General features: G+C 41.8%; 1 protein-coding gene across 5 annotated transcripts in view; it reads right to left on the bottom strand.

Moving 5' to 3' along the window:
* pcdh15b (protocadherin-related 15b) overlaps positions 1 to 21,414 on the bottom strand; it is a 138,812-nt gene that overhangs the window by 71,215 nt on the left and 46,183 nt on the right. For 3 of the 5 annotated variants that reach the window (XM_034569727.1, XM_034569728.1, XM_034569730.1), the window contains exons 10-19: positions 17,862 to 17,876; positions 16,657 to 16,765; positions 15,174 to 15,286; positions 14,372 to 14,578; positions 12,082 to 12,216; positions 9,240 to 9,389; positions 9,015 to 9,106; positions 8,192 to 8,293; positions 2,191 to 2,323; positions 1,670 to 1,749 (exon numbers count right to left, since the gene is read on the bottom strand). In XM_034569727.1, the coding sequence (XP_034425618.1) occupies positions 1,670 to 1,749; positions 2,191 to 2,323; positions 8,192 to 8,293; positions 9,015 to 9,106; positions 9,240 to 9,389; positions 12,082 to 12,216; positions 14,372 to 14,578; positions 15,174 to 15,286; positions 16,657 to 16,765; positions 17,862 to 17,876 (1,136 nt within the window). The remainder of the gene's footprint in view (positions 1 to 1,669; positions 1,750 to 2,190; positions 2,324 to 8,191; positions 8,294 to 9,014; positions 9,107 to 9,239; positions 9,390 to 12,081; positions 12,217 to 14,371; positions 14,579 to 15,173; positions 15,287 to 16,656; positions 16,766 to 17,861; positions 17,877 to 21,414) is intronic. The other 2 variants (XR_004612080.1, XM_034569731.1) reach the window with 1 other exon arrangement.

Below are 21,414 nucleotides of genomic sequence, written 5' to 3'. Positions count from 1 at the left end.
TCATGAAAAGCAAAGTCAGAAACACACACACGCATAAACCCACACACTGATTTATCTTCTCATCTACAACAGAAATTCTGACACATTTTCTTCACAGAGCAATTGCGATCGATCCAAACATCTGCCTCGACATGTGGGGATGGCCGAGAGTAAATCCCATTGTTTAGAATGAACCCACGATACCTCAGATTCTGCTAAACACTAATGCTGATAAACCTCAAAGCTCATCAATTGAATCCCACACTGGCCATTTTGATTCTGTATTAAAAGAAACCTTCTGCAGATCAGCCCACTGACCCACTGATCCAGTGGTGTAGTATGACAGGAACAGAGACCGGGCAACTGAGCAACAACATGTGATAGAAAATGAGAGCAAGCTGACAGAAAGCATCACCAGCTGGATGTATACGTGCTTATAGTGTAAATTTAGACTTTTGTTACCCGTACCTGGCGGAAAAGAAAAGGACGACGTCGGCAGTCAGCCTCCATGTTTGTTTTTTATTCTAAAGTTTCTGGGAGATCCCAAGTCTGTGATCTCACTATTCAGAAATCCTTTGTGTGGTCCTGTGTCTCCACTGGATCTTCTAGTGTTTGCTCTCTCGTGATAAGCATATTAATATCGTTTGTGGTTTCCCATGTCTTTAAAATCAGTTAAGATTTTAAAACCCTCTAGTGTGCAGCAGCAGCTGAGCCTCACTCTGCACAAAGGAGGGAAACATCTCTCCATTCTGTGCCAATAGGAGCTGCAGGGCATGTTGCGTTTGTGCGGTGGAAAGACAAAAACTTAACGTTGTGATGGAGAAAACACCGACAAAGACTCAAATTGAGATTGAAATATATCGGAAAATATATATTTTTTTCTGCAATGTCTGACAGAACCGGTTAGCACAGAAATTAAAGCTTGTCAATTGATTTTAGTCATTGTCATTATGAATTTCTGTGCAGGACTGATTGACTTTGTACTTTAAATCCTCATTTGTCTGTCACTCTTGTTCCTCGTTTACCTCCCAGCTCTCTAACATTAGCATTTCTTTCCCTACTCTTTACTTTCTCCCTCTCTCTTCCCAAACCTCACACTCTTTCACCAAACTCTCCTTTGTTTTATTACTCTCTCTGCTTCTCCCTGCAGATATGCAGATAGGATCTTTCCCCTTTTAATGAGCAATAAATGAATAAAGAAAACAAAAGCCCTCAGAGTCTATATGTGAGCGTTGGTGAGTGTGAACGAGGGAGAGAGAGTGTGGGAGTGTTTATGTGAAGCCCTCGGCGGAGCCTGAGCCCTGAATGATATGTCTGCTTTCAACACACACACACACACACACACACACACTCACACACACTATAACTACTCAGATACTTGCATGTTGCCATGGTTACAACACGCTCATCCTTCGAAAGCACTCACATAATCTTAGTGCACAAAAAAGGGCATTGCTTCAGTTTCTGAAAATGTTTACATCAACAAGCTGCAAGGTTTCTATCAAATATGATAAGTGTGTGTGTGTGTGTGTGTGTGTGTGTGTGTGTGTGTGTGTGTGTGTGTGTGTGTGTGTGTGTGTGTGTGTGTGTGTGTGTGTGTGTGTGTGTGTGTGTGTGTGTGTGTGTGTGTGTGTGTGTGTGTGTGTGTGTGTGTGTGTGTGTGTGTGTGTGTGTTATTGCACAGACTTACTTCTCCTTTAGTGCAAAGTGTCCATGGGGGTCTCCACTATGGATTTTGTAAGTGATAGTATCTCTTTCCCGATCCACTGCCTTAAGAAGTAAACAGAGACAAACACACACACACACACACACACACACACACACACACACACACACACACACACACACCCCAGTCAGTGAATATTTAGTGGAGTAGCTCAATTAATTCAATAAAACTATATAAATTACATTTCATTTTCATTTCACTGCAAGTAAAATAAACAGCGCGTGATGAACTCGTTAGCGAAGGAGCAGAAAAGTTCAAACTATTCGATAAAATAATGAGTAAACAATACAAATACTTTGCTAAAGTGGTTGCAGCAGTCAAAAGTAAGATTAATGGTCAAAATAGTTGATAATTAATGGATAAACAGGTGATATAGTTAGCTAGAAGTAATGGAACAATTGTTAAACTTGTTAGCTGAAAGTAATGATTAAACGTTGTCAAAAGTGAGATTAATGGTTGAGCGAGTTGGGAGAGCTCCGGCGTACCTGCAGATTAAGCAGCGTCGCTCCCGTCCTCATGGCCTCGCTGATCTCCAGGTTGTATTGCTGCAGGGGGAAACGTGGGGGGCTCTGGTTGTTTGGGGGCAAAACTTCGATATAGACGGTGGTAATGGACGACCTGAGGGGAGAAGGAGGAAGAGAAAGAGGGAGAGGGTGAAAACACAAAAGAGAATTGGACCGACTGAGTGTGCGAAGACAGATACATAGAGGAGGAATGGTACCAGAGGAATTTTAGAGAGGGAGGAGAGGGGAGCTCGAGAGGATAGAGGGTAAAAGAAAAGCAGTGTCAGGAAGAGTGAGTGGTCTATTATTTCAGTTAAGAGTGGTGGATAGTTTGTTTTTCTGCACTTCACGTTGGGCTTAAGTAATCGATGGGAGCATGAAGTCAATGACAGTATGAGACAGTTTTCTGCATCTCCGTGCACGGCCCCGATGTTCCTGTTGAGTTTATCCTGCTGCTTTTAATGATTCAGTCTGAGAGAAAACATGTATTTTCTATTGATTCATTTAAATGAATTTTGTCTGACCAGAGTTCAAGACGTAACATCTTGTTAGGGTCGTATTATATCATCCCAGACTGTGCCCTTTATTATGCAGTGTGAGGAACCTTATTATACAGCGTGGCGCGTTTGAGGACCATCAGTGTCTCAATTACTACTTGAAATCGAGACGTGCACATAAACCTTTAATATCATGTGAGGATTAATATTGTTAAGGGGTTTATATAAACTTCCAGAGCTGCATTTAGGACTAAATTGAGTGATTATACACTGATTAGTATTAAATGCAGTTATATGACAAGGCAAGCCAAGGCAAATATGGATGATGAATGGATCTGGATATATCTTAATATGTAAAAGCAAGTTAATGATTTATTTTTCAAGACAGAATTACATAAATGAGGGTTTTATGGATGGGAAATAGTGAGAAAAAGGTGAATTAATTGGCAACACGATGGCACCAAGAGAAACGACATTAGCAGAAGTGTCTGAGAGCAGATTGTTTCACTTTTCAAACATTTTAATTTGCAGTTGTTTACTCCTCCCTTTGATAAACAGTGCCGGCTGCTCAATAAGCCGCATTCAACAACATTTCTCAATCAACTTAACACTCATTCCAAAACAGCACGTCCCCATAATGACCTGCAACTGACAGAGCTGTTTGTTTTTTGGTGCCATTAACAGGCCTGTGTCCTTGTGACAGCTTATCATGGTGAAAATATTTAATTACCTGGGTCACAGTTGTCATGTTTCAGCCCTCTGGCAAGTTGACTGTCTGGTGTAATTGGGAGATAGCAAAGTGCTCCCTGCAAATTGAACTACAAGTCAACCCAAAACCCAAACTGTCATCGGCTCCTATTTAGGGCTTTTTCACACCTGAAAGTCGAGAACCAGGTGAGAGGTTCAATAACTTGGTTTATATTGTATTTTTTGGTTTCACTTTGGACTTTAGGGAGAGCAATAAAGAATTTTGTAATATCATCATGGCATTACTACCAGCATCACCAACTTCAGGTGCAGTACACGACACTACTTTGAATGCACCAAATGAAAGTTCTAGTCAATTAAACATATTATCAGAGATGAAGAATGCAAGTAATCCTGCTTCTTTTTCTTCTTCAGATAGTCTGAACTATCTCAAACTGCAAATGAACCGAACCATGGTTTAAGTTTTTGAACTGGACCAAAACCCCCTCTACTGGTCGGACTAAATGCCGGTGTGTTGGTCCGATGCACTTGTCACATCTGATATTATTTTTCGGACTAAATTGAAAAGTCAGGAGGACCAAACAGGTTAGGCGTGAAAAGAACCCTTAGAGATAATTGAGCCTTAAATTGTGATCCTTAACAACTCAACCCAAAAGAACAAGAAGCAAAAGTCCATGACCTCAGGTGCTCCACTGCCTTACAGCATGGAACTGTGGAGACAACAGAAGAGGCTTTTTTGGGGATATATTTATATATATTACACCATTACACTGCAATAAGGTGTAGATTTACCACCAGATCTAATAATAGTCGTCCCATGTCTAAAGGGAAAAGCTTACATCTCTTGTTGGGATCGCCACTTGAATTTAAAAGGACAGTTCTTTGCTGCAGAGCATGACTCTGCATTAACTGGGCCACCAGTGAGTCAGTGAGGTGGACGAGTTCACATGTTTCCAGTTGTTTTCATCCTGTCTCAAAGAAAGAAAGGGTTCGGGAGGAAAACGTCCAGTCCTTTAACTTGGACTTTTCACTTGTCACTTGTTATAAGGTGGCAAGAAGCTCAAGTTTCCCAGTTTAACCACCACAACGACACAACGCACCCTGAACTTCAGGGTAAGAAACCAAGGGGACGTCCAGAGATCAGCTCTCCTCGAACTGGATCATCGATTGAAAGAAAAACAAAAGGAGCTGGGGTTTCAACAATGGAATCTGTTTATGTTCAAAACAATGAATAAATAAAGCAATAAAGGCTGTAGAAATGTGAGCTGCCACAGAGACTGAAAGCCAGTGTTTTATTAAAACAACTCAGATGGAATTATTGATGAAAACCGATTTCTGCTGTAGCCGGAGCCCAGTTCTCCCTCCCTGTCTTCATCCCGAAACTCCTCCAATGGAACAAAGTGTGTTTCTTATTTGATTTATATTTCCAATTCCACACACATCGGCTTTTCACACTTAACACACAGACGCATGTATTTGCACATCAAATTCTTGTCGAGACAAATTTGGAAAAGATGAAGTTGCTTAATCTTGAGATTTCACAGACTCGCATTTTTGTGCCGCTCAGCGTTTAATTACCTCAGCCCACACTAATAACCCCCCCCCCCCACCACCACTCATTAGCAGTAATTTGTTGGTCCAGCCAATCATTATTAGATTAGTTGAAGGTTTAGGTGAAACGCACTTTGCCGCATTTCTCTCAAATCTCTTCTCGCTGTCAAAGAATCCCACTTCTCATCGAGTCTGCTTCATTTCAATCTGTGCACGTGACCACACTGATGTTCACTGGGCTGTGATCGCTGTCAAAGACGCTCTCAGCGGTTCTGCGGCTGATCTGATCTCGTACAGATAAAGATGGAGGAACGCAGCTGCTCCAGACGGGCTACATTCAGACGAGATGCTAATCTGTTTCATCTGTTGAATGAGGCATTTATTTTTGTGGCAGAGAGCCAGTGCTTATTTCAATATATTCCGTGTATGTGTAATATAACTGCATTTTTATTAATGGACGAGAAGACTTTAGTTACGTGACTTGGATTCATGTGAGTCCAGCATCTGATACAAGCTGGATGCGTCAGTGTGAGAGGATAAGAGGAGCTGAGGGGCGTTTACGTCTTGATTGACAGACGTTGGTCAGAGGGGTGAAGCGTGTTCAAAAACATTAGAGGGGATATTTCCGAGCTGTAAATTAAACGCCTGAGCATGAGGTGCATCTAAAAATAAAAGATCTGACCGAAGCATGACTCTTTAGCTTCTTCAGCAGGTCTAGCGCCCCCTACATGGATATGTCATACGCTCAAGCTGGAATCCAAACAGGATTTTTGAGGTCTTGACCCGTGGTTTTGACAAATCAGGTATAGATATTGATTGGTTTTGCGAGTTATGTTTTCAGCCGAGATAAGCAGGGGGTCTGGGGAAATTTCGGGACAATCTGTGAGCCAATCACTGAAACCACCTCAATCTGCAGCGACTCACATTCTCTATTGATTTGGCAGCTTCACCTGGAACCGAGAGAAGGAAGGGAAGAGGGGATTCAGGCTTTTATGATGTCTGACTAATTTAGCTGAAAAGAGCAATGTATTGCAATAGTGAGAACAAATAATGAAGATATTTGTTTTCACTTTTTGTCATTGTATAACAGATTTAAATGATTGGACAAAGTAGGTTGATTCAGTTTGGTTGAATCTGGGGACAATCCTCCAGTTAGTGTTTTTTCATAAAGCTTTGATTTCTGGGTCAGCTCATGAGCACCTCTATCATCACTGAGCGTCAGTGGTTGACAGTCCCCCCCCCCCCCCCTCGATATTGTGGTGAGTTCGACACACTGGGCACGTGTTGGCCATTTGTCCATGAACATATTGGATCAGGGTGCAGGCAGTTGTCACTCAGAGCTTTTTTACTGACTGTTCAGTCTAAAAACAAGGCAATTACTCCTTTTCTCTTTAGTAAGTAACCTTTAATTCCAAGTCTATAATTAGACAGTTTAACCACAAGTACAGGTATTAAATTACATCTTTTTGTTTGTATCTTTAAATCACGGCTAAATAAGGATGGGACTTTAAACTACAGGTACATTTGGAAAATATTTATTTCCTCACTTTGTCCCCCATCGTCATTATGAAGGGATCTTCAAATGGTCAGTATGAATAATTACAACCAGCAAAGAATTGTGAACCTGTCATTTAATTATTTCGTTTCAGTGAGACTCAGTGTTTCACGTCTCTAAGACTTTAAATTTACATTCATCTGGAGCCACTAACTTCTAAGACCTGTGGGGGGGGGGGGTATTAGTGTGGAATTCAGAAAAGCTCACAGTGAAGGTGACGTCTGATGGATACGGTCTTATACAAAATGTTCATACTGCTTTCCTGTATTTTAACATTTAACCAGGTGAGCTGTTTGAATCTCCATCAGGAGACTGATGAACAGAAATCTTATCTGTTGGCTGACGACAGGTTCAATTAAATTAAACATCTGACAGTGACTTCCTGCTTTGAAACAAGCAACAGTCAGAAGGGAATATTCCTAATAGACCTGCTCGGCCAATACTAAAGAGGAATTATCACTTCAGTGTTGCTCTGTGCATTTAACTCAAATGCTAGTTGTATCAAAGATGAAAACATGATTCTGTGACTAAATGTTGCTTTAGTTCTGTGTTCACTGTTTAAACACCTGAAAACTTCACCCAGCTTTTCTTAGAGTATCAGCGAACAGGCTCCAACTCACTTTGTAGGTCTTTTGTTTTCATTGATGTCGATTCCTCACGTGAGTTTTGCTTATATGCGTTTCTGTATTTGATGATGTGCAACAAGACAGAAAGTAAAACCTGGAAACTAGGAGGAAAAGGAAAGAGGGAAAACATGCATCAGAAGGAGCCAACACCTTTTGATGCATGTTGTCCCTCGTTTTCTGCAAACTGCAAAAGCACATGGCCCCTTTCCACCGAGTCCCTTTTCTATGATGTTTTTTTTTTTTTTTGAGCGAACTTGAGGCATGAAATAAAATAAAAAAACAATCAAGGCATCAAACTCTCTGCCAGTGCAGCTGCTACATCAATCTGTGGAGCGGCGCAGTTTGACCGCGTTCCAGTGAGTGAACAGCTCGATGGCTGGATTTGCTTCTGTTCTCCGATACCGCACGCCAATTTCTTAGAGTAAAATTTCACAATTTAAGTGCTCGCTGCCATATTTTAGCTACCAAATCAATAAGCAATAGAGTTTACACAAGATTAGGAGCAGATGCCTTTTCCATGAAATAACCAGAGTTGGGGAGTTTGTGAAAGTTATGGCATCTTATTGATTTAATCCATGAAGAAGAAATGAAGGGCAGGAGACAGGAGAATAAAAAGAAATATCATCTTATCAAGTCACTTCTTATCCTTGAATGCATTTTATTCTTCTCTCATCTCGTTCTCGTTTCAACATTGATTCTTTCCTTCTCTGCATTTGGGGAAATTGTCACTTCGCTGACATGCACATGGCATAATTTTCTTCAGGTTACTCAAGAAGAGTGTAAGAAGTAGTATGGCACCCTTGCATTCCACTTTGCTCTCCTCCTCCATTTTCCTCTACATGTCATTTTCCAAAATAAAACCAGACCTGATGATATACATCTAAAAATGACAAAAGCCTCAGAATGGTGAATAGAATGATGGAAGAGAAAGAAGCAAGAAGGGAACAATGGAGAAATACGACGAGCAGCTGACAATGAGTGTGAGCAGCTCTGGAAAAGTGATGACATTTCATATCTCAGCTCCAGACAGATGAGGAAACCCTTACCGTCGCTGAGGTGCAGGCCCATTGTCCATGGCTTCCACAGTCAACGCGTAGCTCCGCCCCACAGCGAGGTCAACACCCGGCGCCACACTAATGATCCCAGTGCTGTGAAAACAGTTGAAGTATGCAGCATTGTAATTTTGATTCTCTGCGCTGTATTTTATATTATTATTATTATTATGGCTCGACTTGATTTAAGTGTTTTTTAAATCTCTAAGCTTCAGTCTTTCAAAAGGTTGTATCTGTTAATTTGGCTATTATTTCATTATTATCTAGTTTTGTTTGAAAAGTTAAACTGCCATTTACATTTAAACAAGTATTCATCAACAGTATTGAAAAAATAACAGAGAAAAATCTATACTTCCTGCTATTAGAGCTGATTTTCTCTCATTTGAGGTATTTACAGCTTTTTACAAAGGAAAACATTATTATTATTTTCTTATGGAGAAATAAGCTTATTTTCTACTCTGCTGAGTTTTGGTCTTTAAACTTCAAACGTGACATTAAGAGTTTTTGTACAGATTGAAACAAACAACAGGACGTGTGAATAAGTGAGGTTTACACAAGGTCAACCGTGTAGGGAAAGCAGTACGTTAGCGAACCAGTCGCCCCTCCTGTCCACTGTCAGTGTCTGCACGTGATGCGTTCAGGTACAGTGTTCAGTGAAGGTCAACCGTGTTTTGGCAGAACTCGTTTTTGGCATAAAAAAAACCTTCTTTTATCACATAATCAAATTCTCTTCCAGGAAGCAAATTATCTCGTAAAATATTGATACGTCTATAAATTCTAAATAAAGACAATATCACTGTGCAAATTATATAATTACCTGTTTCCAATAATAAAGTGTTCCTGGGCTCCAGCTAAGATCCGGTAGGTGACTTGACCATTGGGACCTGCATCAGAATCTACTGCCGACAGCTGGAAGAGATTCACAAGAGTCATCTGTCTGAATGTATATAGTTTTACGGCATAATGAAAAATGTAGTTCCAAATGTATTTCACAATATCTCCTCATCCTAATCAGATTAACACTGACATGGACAGTGTGTACCTGTAGCACCGTTTCTCCAGGCATCATATCAGTAAACAGGTTGACATTATAAGAGACGTTAGCGAAAGTCGGAGTGTTGTCATTTGCGTCCAGCACTGTTATCGTCACGGTAACCGGAAAGCTCTGCTGGACACCGTCTGACGCTAATAGCTGCAGACACACAGAGACACACGGGGAGAGACAAGAAGTAAGAATACATTATTTTTTTTGACAGGATAAGGAAAACACACTTAAACGCTCCTTCTTGCGGGAGATGTTATACTCAGCCGAGCCACAAAATGCTACCTCTTGAGCTTCCCGAGGTGGGCGGACTGTGTGCTCAGCACGTCCTTGACATCTTGATAGTGTCAGGTTTGTATTCTTGTTTCCTTTGAGGTGGAATTGCTCTGTACGTTTTCAATCTAAATCCCTGCTCTGGGTTTATTTATATGTTCTGGTGGGTGCAGCTGAAAAGTCTCAAAAATCTGTGAACTAATCTGTCCCTGCTGTCTCCTCTGTATTTATTTTCACCCGCGTACGGAGCAGCTCACGAGGCTTGTTGACTGCGCTACCTTCAAGTCAGAGAAATCTAATGTAAATATGCACAAAACAAGCATAAACAACCTTATTGTTTGAATGTACATTTACTTCTTAAAATACACCTTCCACATTTTATATCACTCAACGTTTTTTTCAAGTGTACTTGGACAATTCATGAAATATGTTTAGCAGCTCTAATGCAGGGAGTTCGATGTGAAAGGATTCTGCTCATATTCAGGTTCATCATTTTAATTTGTGTTATTACTTGAGTAGGGTACATGCTTTAATGTTCAGTGAACACATCACTTTCCTCAAACTGTCCGTTGCTGCAGCTCCTCTTTTCAGCCTCTGTCTCAAACACTTGGTTTTAGCTCCTGTTGCTTTAAGACCCCCCTCATGATTAAGCCCAGTCTGCTCTGATTGGCCGGCTGGTTGCTCACTCTGTTGTGATTGGTTAACCACTTCCAGCATGTGTAGGAAGTGTTGGCCTCAATTTTGCTTAAGAACACTAAGAACAAAAAAACCTATATAAAACACTAGAGGAAAGAAAAACTATAAAAAGCATCACATATCTCCTTTAAAGATGAAGCAGCTGCTAGCAAATGGTAAGTTTAACTTAGCATAACGACAAGTATGGGTAAGTAGCTAGTCTCTATCCAAGGTAACAGAATCCACAGATCTAATTTGTTCAATCTTTACAATAAACACAGTAGAACACTATGGGCACTAGCAGGTTTCAGACCTTTATCGTTGTCATATTCACATCCAGCGGCCACCTTATTTACAAAGCAAATACTCTTCTCTCATCCTCCAGTCACGCCACTCTCCCGTAATGCAATCCCAGCAAATTGAGCTAACATGTCCTCATCCATGTTTCACATATCACACGCAGTGCATATCAAAGTGCTGATCAACAGAAACTTCCTCACCGATACCAATCTTCTCCACGAGCTCATCTGCCGACAAATCATCCTGGATGTCTAATAGCTGACTCACTCTCCCGTCCTTGAGTTTAATTTCTCCTGCTAGGCTTTCATGATGATTACCGTACACCTCTGCCTTTCAATCAATACACCAGGGCCCGTTTTTCCATCAAGTATGCATCAACTCTGCATGAGGCGCTGCACAGCCACACACAAACACACACCCAGTAAGGTGAGCAGGCTGAATTTGACGAATAGCACACTCCTGCATGAAGTAACAATGCTGTACATCATATGGTTGGACACGTGCACAAACAGATACCCTGTGCTCGGCAACAGGAAGTCTCCCTGTGCCCTAGTAACAAAAGACAAGACGGAATTCGATTGCACTGGAATACAAGAGGGAGAGTGGCACATCGAGAGGAACAACAAAAGAGAAGAAGAGCATGAGACGGACCTCACCAGTCTAATGGAGAGAGTGGGACAGGAAGGAATCACTGGAATAAGTCACATTCCCTACGATCTAATGAGGAACCTGTGAGAACTGTCATGTTTCCTAGAGACATGGCGACAGGAAGATATTCTGGATAAGGTTCAGACAGACAGGATTAAACTGAAACCCAGACATCGACCTGTTGGCCAAGGGGCTGCATCCATGTAGCGTTTATTCCCCCGGCTGTTCACACTCACTGTACTCCACTAGCCTTTCTTCCACTCGTGTTACCTGAGACTCCAGACTGCATGAACGATCTCTTGGGACTGAATAACACTCTTCCTACCTCCACTCAGTTTGTGGTCTGCACTAGCAGAGGAGACACGAGCCTGGACCTGCTGTATGGTCACATTAACAGGCCGGCAGTTTCTAGCTCGTGCATTTTCGCCATTCTATTACTTTGTATTTTTTTATTTTCTTGCTATTTTCAGTGCGCCTTTCTTTTGTTTTTGTTTTTATCTTTATTTATTTACTTCCGTTTTCCCAACTGCATGTTGTGGAATTGAAATGAGGCAATTTCCCTGCAGGGATCAATCAATCAGTTTCTCCGAGTCTGATTCTGATTCCACGTCAGAGCCAAGTACTGGCCTGAATGTTGTAAACAAGCCAGTCGCTCATAAAAATCTGTTACTACATGAAATTAAATCTATGCTTAAGCAGATGTGGAGGTAAATTAAAATCTGGATTTACTTTATGAGAGGGTGTATGTGTGGTGCACAGTTCATCCCATCGGTCTCTTTTTTCTTCCTGTACCTGTTCGTCTAATTCCCTCTCTTCCTCATTCTTGTTTCCTTTCCTCGCCTTCAGATAAGAGTCCTTTTTCAATACCAACACTACGGTTCTATCAAGGGTCTAGGATGTGAGATGAAGTGCACATTCAGAAGCCCACGCACACACTCTAGAGTACCGTGAATGTATAGAAGTCTTGTGTCTCTCTGTCCAGCGGCTGCAGCAGCGTGAGGTATCTTCTGATTCCAGTCGCGGACACGGAGAAAACGTTAGAGTAGCTGTCCAACGAGAACTGGAGCTGAGGGTCCTTCGTCTGTTGAAGAGAAGGAGATGTTTAGAAGTGTACAGAAAGTATTGGAAGAACCCTGAACCCTGAAGATCCGGCTGCTGGTTCAATTCTACCTGGGAGCTGCCAATTATTATCACAGCAGTGTAATAGCGACGACTGAGCACCGTGATTGGTTCAAGGAAATGAGTCCACAGAGAGTTTAGGATATTGGGTGCTTGATGAACATAGAGCGACAAATCAAAAGAGCTGATAACAAAAGTAATGATTTAAGAAGACAAGAAACTGCCTCTTTTCATGGATGTAGTTGATACATTACAAATTATTATAATAAATCAAAATAAAAGCCTGAGTACGGGAGTGAAAAGAAACACTTCACCAGGAGAAGATGAATGAGTATTTCTTCCCAGGATTTCTTGACATAACGATAAGAGATGTGTGTGTGTAAGTGTACCTGTATCTTTGTGGGGACCATTTTAAACATAGTCCTGACGGAGTGAGGACGTTTGGAGAAAGTGTGGACATTCTGGGTTGGGTTGAAGAGTGAGTGTGTGTGAGAGTGAGAGTGAGAGAGAGAGAGAGAGAGAGAGAGAGAGAGAGAGAGAGAGTAAGTGCTATATTCAGTGATAGAGAGGCAATCCTAATCCAAGTCCTCCTCTGACATTACCCAGAGAGGCACCTCCTCTGTGTGTGTGTGTGTGTGTGTGTGTGTGTGTGTGTGTGTGTGTCTCATTCCAGATAAGGCTGCCTCAGCAGGGTGGGGGTGCGGGGCTGATAATATTGTCGATGTAGCCAGTGTGGATATTGAGTCATAAATAAACACAAGCACACACACTCGCAGTCGTATGCACACACATAAATAAAAGTGATGGAAGGCACATAAAAAGCAATTAGGACTAATCATGATTGTTTGTACTTGATGCAGGAGGAAAGACCAGGGTTAGCAATATTTAAAATAACTGCACATATATCAATCTCCACACACACACACACACACACACACACACACACACACACACACACACACACACACACACACACACACACACACACACACACACACACACACACACACACACACAGGAACACACACGTTATCCCCGCTAAGCCCATTCCCTGCTGTGGGTCTTTCAGCGAGCGATGGACCAGAGCTTGTTTTTTTGGTCAAAGCGACTACATGCTACATCTTAAACAAACGAAGCTCTCTGGGATGCATCAGCGATAACAATGTCGCAGCGCTGTAAATTCTTAGAATATCACTGAGAGGCAGACTAAGAGGGAAACGGTTTTATCATCCAGATTCACAGAGAAATTTAGAAAGGGCACCTCACACACAGCAAGCATCACACACAATGCAGAGAGTCAGCAGAACAGAAAGGAGGCTGGAAAAAGGACGGTGGACCAACTGTTCATTTGTGTAAGATAACACTGTCTCTGTGCTGCACGCAACAGGATTTGTGTTTGGTTTGTTGAGTCCTACATCACATTTGAAACCCTAATTTTCAGAGCCGATAAGAAAACTCATTTTACAGAGGAAACAATAGAGAAAAGATTCAGATTTGATTTTACATTTCACCTAAAATAAATATGTTTTGATCTATATATTTGGTTCTTTGTGCATTTTCTTTATGTTTATAGTTTGAATATATAAGCATACACAGCACCAGCATTAAGCCCTCCCCTAAACAAATATCGTCCAATCACAGGAGGGCATGGCAGGTCTGTCCGCGGACGTGTAGTTGTTCTTATAACAAAAACACTGGACAATGAACAATTAAATGTATGATATAATTTTTGTCATCGACTAGTGGAAGCTTTAGAGAACGCAGCAAAAGGAAGTAAAGGCAGGATGAAAGAACACAGCTGATACCTACAGGCGTCATATTGGCTGTTAGCTATAAAGGAAGTAGATGCAACCAATCATAAAAGTGACACACGTAAAATACTGTATTTTGTTTAGCTGAATGTGAACGTTTATTATAACTACTACAAATCATTTCATTTATTTGCACAAGGTCATTAAATAAATATAAATCACTCAGTTTCAAAGAGAAACAACAGTGTATTTGTATTTAGCATTAATCTGATTATTAAGTGCAGTAATTTGATTTGTCAGTAAGATTAATACTAATTAACGCCTGATGTCTTCATTGGTGACAGCTCTGTACGCTCTTATTCTCACCTCCTCCACATCATTATCCAGAGCGACGATGGCCAGTGGTGCGGACAGGCTGCCGCTGGTCGCTATGGTGGTTCCCACAGGTGATGCTTCGCTGACGTAGCCATGGTAACTTGTTTCCAGGAAGTAGGGCGCCTGGTTGTTTTCATCCAGCACTTCGATTTGAAGGTTGGCGAACGCTGGCAGGGGGTGGCCATTGTTCTGTTCTGCCTAAAAGAGAGAGATTAAGTAATTGTTCCCTTTTGGCCCTGGTGTCTCACTTCCTGCTCTCTGACAGCCATTAGTCCTGCTGCTGAGGTCGTATTAAATTATAATACTTCACACAATAAATGTTAAACAGCGCTCAGTAGAGCCCTTAGCTTTGATAATGGTAATAAAACAGGCCAGTTACACTAGCTCGGGTTTATTTCCTATCAAAGTATAGGGCAATTGGATATAAATGAATTGATGACCTGCAATTTTTTGATGGGGGTTTTATCATTGGTCTTTTATCTTAAAGGGACACTGTTTTTATTCAATTTGATGTTCGTGATTTAGTCTGATTGGATAGCGATAATCTTGTGTAGTAAAAAAAGCCAAGTGTCATTTCATCAATATTATAGACACAGATCCACACACAGCTTTAACTGCAGCAAATACATCCCATAAAAGAAATGTTCAACTTTCAGTTCCAGTTGAGCAAAACCTTTCTTTGTGTACACTTTATGAGAGTAACCAGATATACAATATATTTTCTTTATTTAATCTCACAGAATAAAGGAAGCAAAATAAAAAAATGTTCACATTCCAGAGGGAGGTTCCTCACCTTAATCACCAGATCAAATCTGCGGTACAGCTCTCTGTCGATGGGCCTCAGCAGCAGGAGCTCCGCTGTGGTTCTGTTCAGGCTGAAATATTCTGCATAGGTCTGAGGTTTGCCTGAGAAAGAGACAGCAAACACAGAGACACAATGAAAGAGGGAGGCATGGCTAATGCTTCCCAGTTTTCTCATCTCCGCCAATGAGCGAACACACAGTATACGGTGCTCTGCAATGCTACATTGCTCAGCGGGGAAATCAAGGTCTGGTGCCAGGAGCAGCAGCGCAAGCACACGTGCACAATCACATTTCTTAAAGTGTGTATGTCTTTGTGTGTGAGTGTGTTTGTGTGCGTCTTGCATCCTTATGGCTAACACTGATTGTATTGGCTTCTACTGAGGGATGGTGCATTCAGAGACAGCGTGAGTCCCTCGATGTTTGTGGTTACAGATGTTTGTGTCCGAGCTTGAGTGAATACATTCTGGGTTGTTGTCCAAAGTAACAACCACCTACTGTTTCTAATGAAAACCATTGGCTCTAACCGCACCATTCTACAACATTACATCTTCCTAAAACCACCAGAATCTGCTTTTTTGTTCATTCAACCTTTTTCTTTTTTAATCATAGATCTCGGAGGAGCTCAAAGTTGCAAACAGATTCTTCTGCCTCTTGTGACACAGTCTCTGATAATCCTTACTCAGACAGATTAGTTTCACAGGAGGAGTCTGGGAAACGTAATCAAGTCAGTGTCAAGACGCGTCAGTAAATCCTTACCAGTTTTTGGTGACAGCATTTTATTACTTTGAACAGTGATCAGACGTCAATCATGTCCTGCAGGGACGGTAACTAATCAATCAATAGTAAATGAAGCTACTTATGAGGGATGGATTCAGTCAATTATATCTGTCATTTGGAAACATTCTGAAAGAACGAGCACCTAAACATTGAAGTTAAGATGTGCTGGTGTCATTCTGAAACACAATTTATTTGATGAATGGTCGATTAAATAATATTCCTCTTCTGTGACTATCTGGTTAAAGGGGCAGATACAAGATTATTTTTTAAAATCACTTTCCTTTTTAATCAATTTTTATTAAAGGTGTTTAGATCTAAACGTTTGATTATCAGACTACTTTCTTTTTCTCCTCTGTTATTCTACTGTAAGAGCTGCACAGACGTGTAGAGTTGTTTGGCCTTGAACAGTTACGTCCTCCGAGTGCCACTCTAGTAATAAGTTTCACTTGGTGTTAATGAAACCCTAACCCTAACAACACATCGGTGATATTCTCCTGGAGAGGGAGTCAGGCTGTATGGATTAATAATCTATAATATATAATCAATTATCTGTTTTCAGCAAGAACACAAATTAAGAATCAGATCAAGTTACATCATCACATTTTTGCTCATTTAATAAAATCTTGCTATTAAGCAACTCTGCTCATGTGTATCATCTCACTGCCCAGCCCGAAACCCAGAAATACCCCAACCTACCGATGAGGATGGAGTATAAGATCCCTGGTCTTTCAGACGGAGGCTGGATGTTTCTGTCTTGGTCCACAGCTTGAATCGGTGGAGTCACATTGAGAGGATTCACCTTATTCTGAGGACAGAACCAAGGTAAACAATAAAATTCAACAGTTTGGCACAAACGGTCAAAACCACTTCCTACAAATATGACAAATCAGTTATTAGAGTGTTCAGATCACAGAATAATATCTGACTTTTTTTATACTTACTGAACCAAACAGTGGTGGTCTGTCTGATTTAGTTATTTCTTCAATATAAGCAAAGCTCTACAGATGCTATTTACTGTATTCATGGTACAACAAGCTCTGTGTGGTGCCAGAAGAGCGAGCGAGAGATAAACAAAAAAATCAATTGTTGGCAAAAACACACTGTGGTCGACATTAAATCACAAACACGCACACCCACACATAATTCTGTGTAAGTGCAGCACACACAGAGCATTAAAGAAACGACACCACCATTACATTCACTGAAATAAAAATCACAACACACAACAGCAATTAGGAGCCATTTCGATTGTGCATATATATTGTATCTGTCCATATAAATGTGTTTATCTGTGTATACACACACACTGAGCCAGTGAGTGTGTGGATCCGCATCTGTATGTGAGTGCGGCTCAGCTATAACGTTGACTTATAATAGTGCAATATGCTGAGGTGTGTTGTACCAGGACCCCAGTGGGAGAAACCGTCTATAGGATCAAATCTAATATCACCAAAGCTGTAAAATGTCAAACCAAGCACACCAGGTAGACTGCACGTATTCCCAGATGACCACAGACACACACACACACACACACACACACGCCATAGACAATTCCATACTCCTGCTATGGTACAATACTTTACCACAGCACCTGTCATGCAGCACTTAGCCATGACAGAGCTATATCTCCTGCTGTCTGTCACTGAAGGAGAGGTGAGGCGGGGGGGCGGCGGCAGAGAGGAAGTTATGGCGAGTAATGAAGCGGAGTAAAAGAGGATGTAAATATATGGAGGGGGAGATGAATCTGTCAGGAGTTCAGGGTAAACAGGAAGCAGACAGAGATGTTAACGCGGCGCAGGGGGAAGGGGGGGGGGGGGGCTGCAGCGAAATCACTGAGGATCAAATAGTGAAAATCATTAATTGAGTTCAAATGGATAAAAAGTTGAGAAATATAAACGCACTGGTGTCCTGGAAGGCTCAACGTCACACACACACATATATGATTCTGCTTTTCTCTACAAGAACAGACCTTTGCATTTAAACAGGCGACGGGTTTTACTGTGAGTTACAGTATAGTCACATCACACCTGCCTTTTTATTGTTTCAATATTTATCGTTTAACCTTTAGTTTCCGTCTGTAGACCAGGAAGCAGCATGAGCGTGACATTACTGTGCTGCTCTTTATGATAATTCTTTACAAGAGATGGCACTAAGGACGATTTGAATGGTCAGGCGTGAGCGTAAAGCCATACGATGTAATAACTAGAATGGCACTCGGTAGAGCGGATACCTTCAGTCCCCTTAAATTCAATCAGGCTGCACCACATTGCACACACTTAGACATCAGTCCCCTAATGTGCCTGATCCATTTACTATCACCGTGGAAATCAGTGGAAATGTCAGAAAAGGCCCAATCAGGCGATGTTGAAGAAAGAGGGGAAATATTCCTGAATCCGCCCTTTTCTCCAAATCTGCACCAGGATTTAATTAGGATTCTTTCTTGGTTCATACGACAAACTTACACCGAGTTCCAGTAGTTTTTTGCATAATCCTGCCAACGGACACACAAACACTCCTTGGTCGAGGTAATCACCAATGAATGAGGCACTTTGTAGTTTTGTGTATGATTTGGTCTCTAGTATTTCCAAACATTAAAACTAGAAAAAACGACCCATTAGTGTCTATGTTTATTTACGCAAGCTGTGTGATGCCAATGATTCACAACCACCAACTTTAAGCTTGGGAGAACTGGATCAGGGAGAGCCAAACAAACAGGACTGAATTAATGGTACGGAGAATGTGGACCCCCCCCCGAGCAGAAACGTCATGCTGAGCGGGTGATACTGAAACGCTCTTTCCTCTCTGGCCTTTCAAAGCTTAAACTGGCAGAAACATGCAGGACATGAAATAACAGCAACAGGTACCAGGCGGACATGAGCTCCTCCGTTTGGAACGACCCTACACCACCACCTGGCAAGAGCGTGTGTGTTAGTGTGTGTGTGTGTGTATGAGAAGCAGCTGTGTCTGCAGGTGGTTGATCCAGAGAGCGTCCAGGAGATCAATCGAGGACGGAAACATCCATGAGGGCGTGAAAAATCGTCCGACATTGTTGTTACCTTGTTGTTATTGTACATTATAATCTTGCGTTAATTACGTCATTACCAGTACAGAGAAAATGTGTAATGTCTGAAAGCGTTTTTTAAATTCCCGATGAGCTCACTATATATTGCTCGATACAGTTACCACCACATAGTGAAGTAGGGTATAGTGAATGAGTTATGAGTTATACAGCCGCCATGTTGTCCGTGGTGCAGCACAGAGATACATCGCTCCCCTATGGCATTACAAAAAGAACAGGTTGCTGTTTCCACGGTGCAGGGCCCCGCAGTGCTGCAGAGCCGCACAGGCCGCGTGGAAAGCAGCAGCCGCAAAAAACAAAGTTACGGCATGAAGCGATGTTGTGTTTGATGTTTTGTTCAGTGTCTTGTAGCTTGTAGCCAATCAATTGCCTGCATGACATAATGGCAAAGTGGATGATTCGTCAGGTATTGGGAGAGTTGTTTACCGGGCTGTTCAATAATCTATTTTTTAGAGGCTGCAAGACTTTTGAAGTAAATGTGTGAACATGGCCTGACAGCCGACTGCTCGGCATAAATGACCAGCATCTGTGTGTGTGGGCGTGCGAGGGAGAAAGAGTGGAGTAGCTCTTCTGGCTCCAAGGCTGTGAGGTTGTCATATCTTATCTGTCTGATTAGGACTCAAACTGTTATCTCGCTTTGACTCGATCATTCCTCTCCTCACTTCACCTCCTCTGTTTTATACACCACAGCAAAAGCAGCTCTGGACTTTCCACCTGCTTTGGTATTTTCCACCTCTTTCTTTCTTTCTTTCTTTCTTTCTATCTATTCATCCATCCAGTAAACAGGAACCCTAACCTCCACTCACTACAGTGTGGTTCACTCGAGCAGAGCGTATCAGGGTTCTCTTATCGGACGGCTTCAAAGTCGGCTCATAATCAATCAAACCGGGCCCCAGACACATTGCTGCTTTAAATAAATGAGAGTGCGTTCAGGCACATCTAATGGCAGAGTTCCCGCTGTTGGCATAAACAGGCATTTATTCAAACGATCTGAAATAATTCAGTTTAAATCTATGAATGTTAAAGAAAAAATGAAGCTTTAGTGTTTTTGCAGTAGGTTTCAGGATAAGAGAAAAAAAATGAATCATCACCTGCCGATGCAAATTGGTCAATGAGGTATGGTAAATGTTAATGGGCTGCATTTATATTAAAGCTTCTCTAGTCATATCACTTCAGTATCTTACCTTGGGGACTGGAGCCGGGGATCAAACCTTCACATTAGTGCACAACCTGCCCAAAAAATGTAAGGTTGCGTAATGTGCACCACGTAGCATTGTGCTAATACCTTGCAACCATCTGCATGAAGCAGCCTCGCATATTTTTACCATAACTCAAAACTTCATATGCTAATTCTGATAAATACACTTTTTAACCGTTTTCAGTCTTCACTGCATATTTTATACAAGTCTAGTTCCACGTGGATGTAAACTTCAACTTGACCGGTTAGCGGAGGCGTTCAATCTCGAGGAGGTAAATCTAGTTTATCCTGTGATGCTGTGGGATCATAAATACTGAAATCAGTGAAGCGTCTGCCATCTTTAGAAGTTCTGTATTGGGAGCAAATTGACAACTGAGAACACATTTTTGTGTGAGATGCAACATGTTTTATGGAACGCTTCAGATTTTAGAACCCCTCAAGTATTTTCCCAGTGTAACGTCTCTCTCTGTGTGTGTGTGTGTGTGTGTGTGTGTGTGTGTGTGTGTGTGTGTGTGTGTGTGTGTGCCTTCACTTCTCCCCTTCACATTCCAAGCTCTACGCACCTCTCCATCATAAACCCCGTCCTTGCCTGCATTCACTTTCTCCTTCTCAAAACCATGAGGTGTGTAAAGTTGATTTACTCCTGTTGTTCCTCGCAGTGCTTCTCTTGGCAGGGAAGAGTGAGTGTGAGTGTGTGTGAGTGTGTGTGAGTGTGTGTGTGTGTGTGTGTGTACATGTGACAAAGTCCTCAATATAGACAAAGAGACAACGTAGACAATGTCCGGTTGGGAATTGACATTGACATCGTTATGGGTGTGTGTGTAGGTGATTTATTGTGTGTGTGTGTGGTGGGGGGGTGTTAGAGCATGAACTCACTGCCAGCTTGTCACCATAAAGGGCGTGTGTGTGTGTGTGTGTGTGTGTGTGTGTGTGTGTGTGTGTGTGTGTGTGTGTGTGTGTGTGTGTGTGTGTGTGTGTGTGTGTGTGTGTGTGTGTGTGTGTGTGTGTGTGTGTGTGTACATGTGACAAAGTCCTCAATATAGACAAAGAGACAACGTAGACAATGTCCGGTTGGGAATTGACATTGACATCGTTATGGGTGTGTGTGTAGGTGATTTATTGTGTGTGTGTGTGGTGGGGGGGTGTTAGAGCATGAACTCACTGCCAGCTTGTCACC

The sequence above is a fragment of the Hippoglossus hippoglossus genome, chromosome 19 (assembly GCF_009819705.1).
Source record: "Hippoglossus hippoglossus isolate fHipHip1 chromosome 19, fHipHip1.pri, whole genome shotgun sequence".
Lineage (NCBI taxonomy): Eukaryota > Metazoa > Chordata > Actinopteri > Pleuronectiformes > Pleuronectidae > Hippoglossus > Hippoglossus hippoglossus.
Note: the sequence above shows the minus strand (reverse complement) of the source record. Positions and strands in the feature narration are given on the sequence as shown.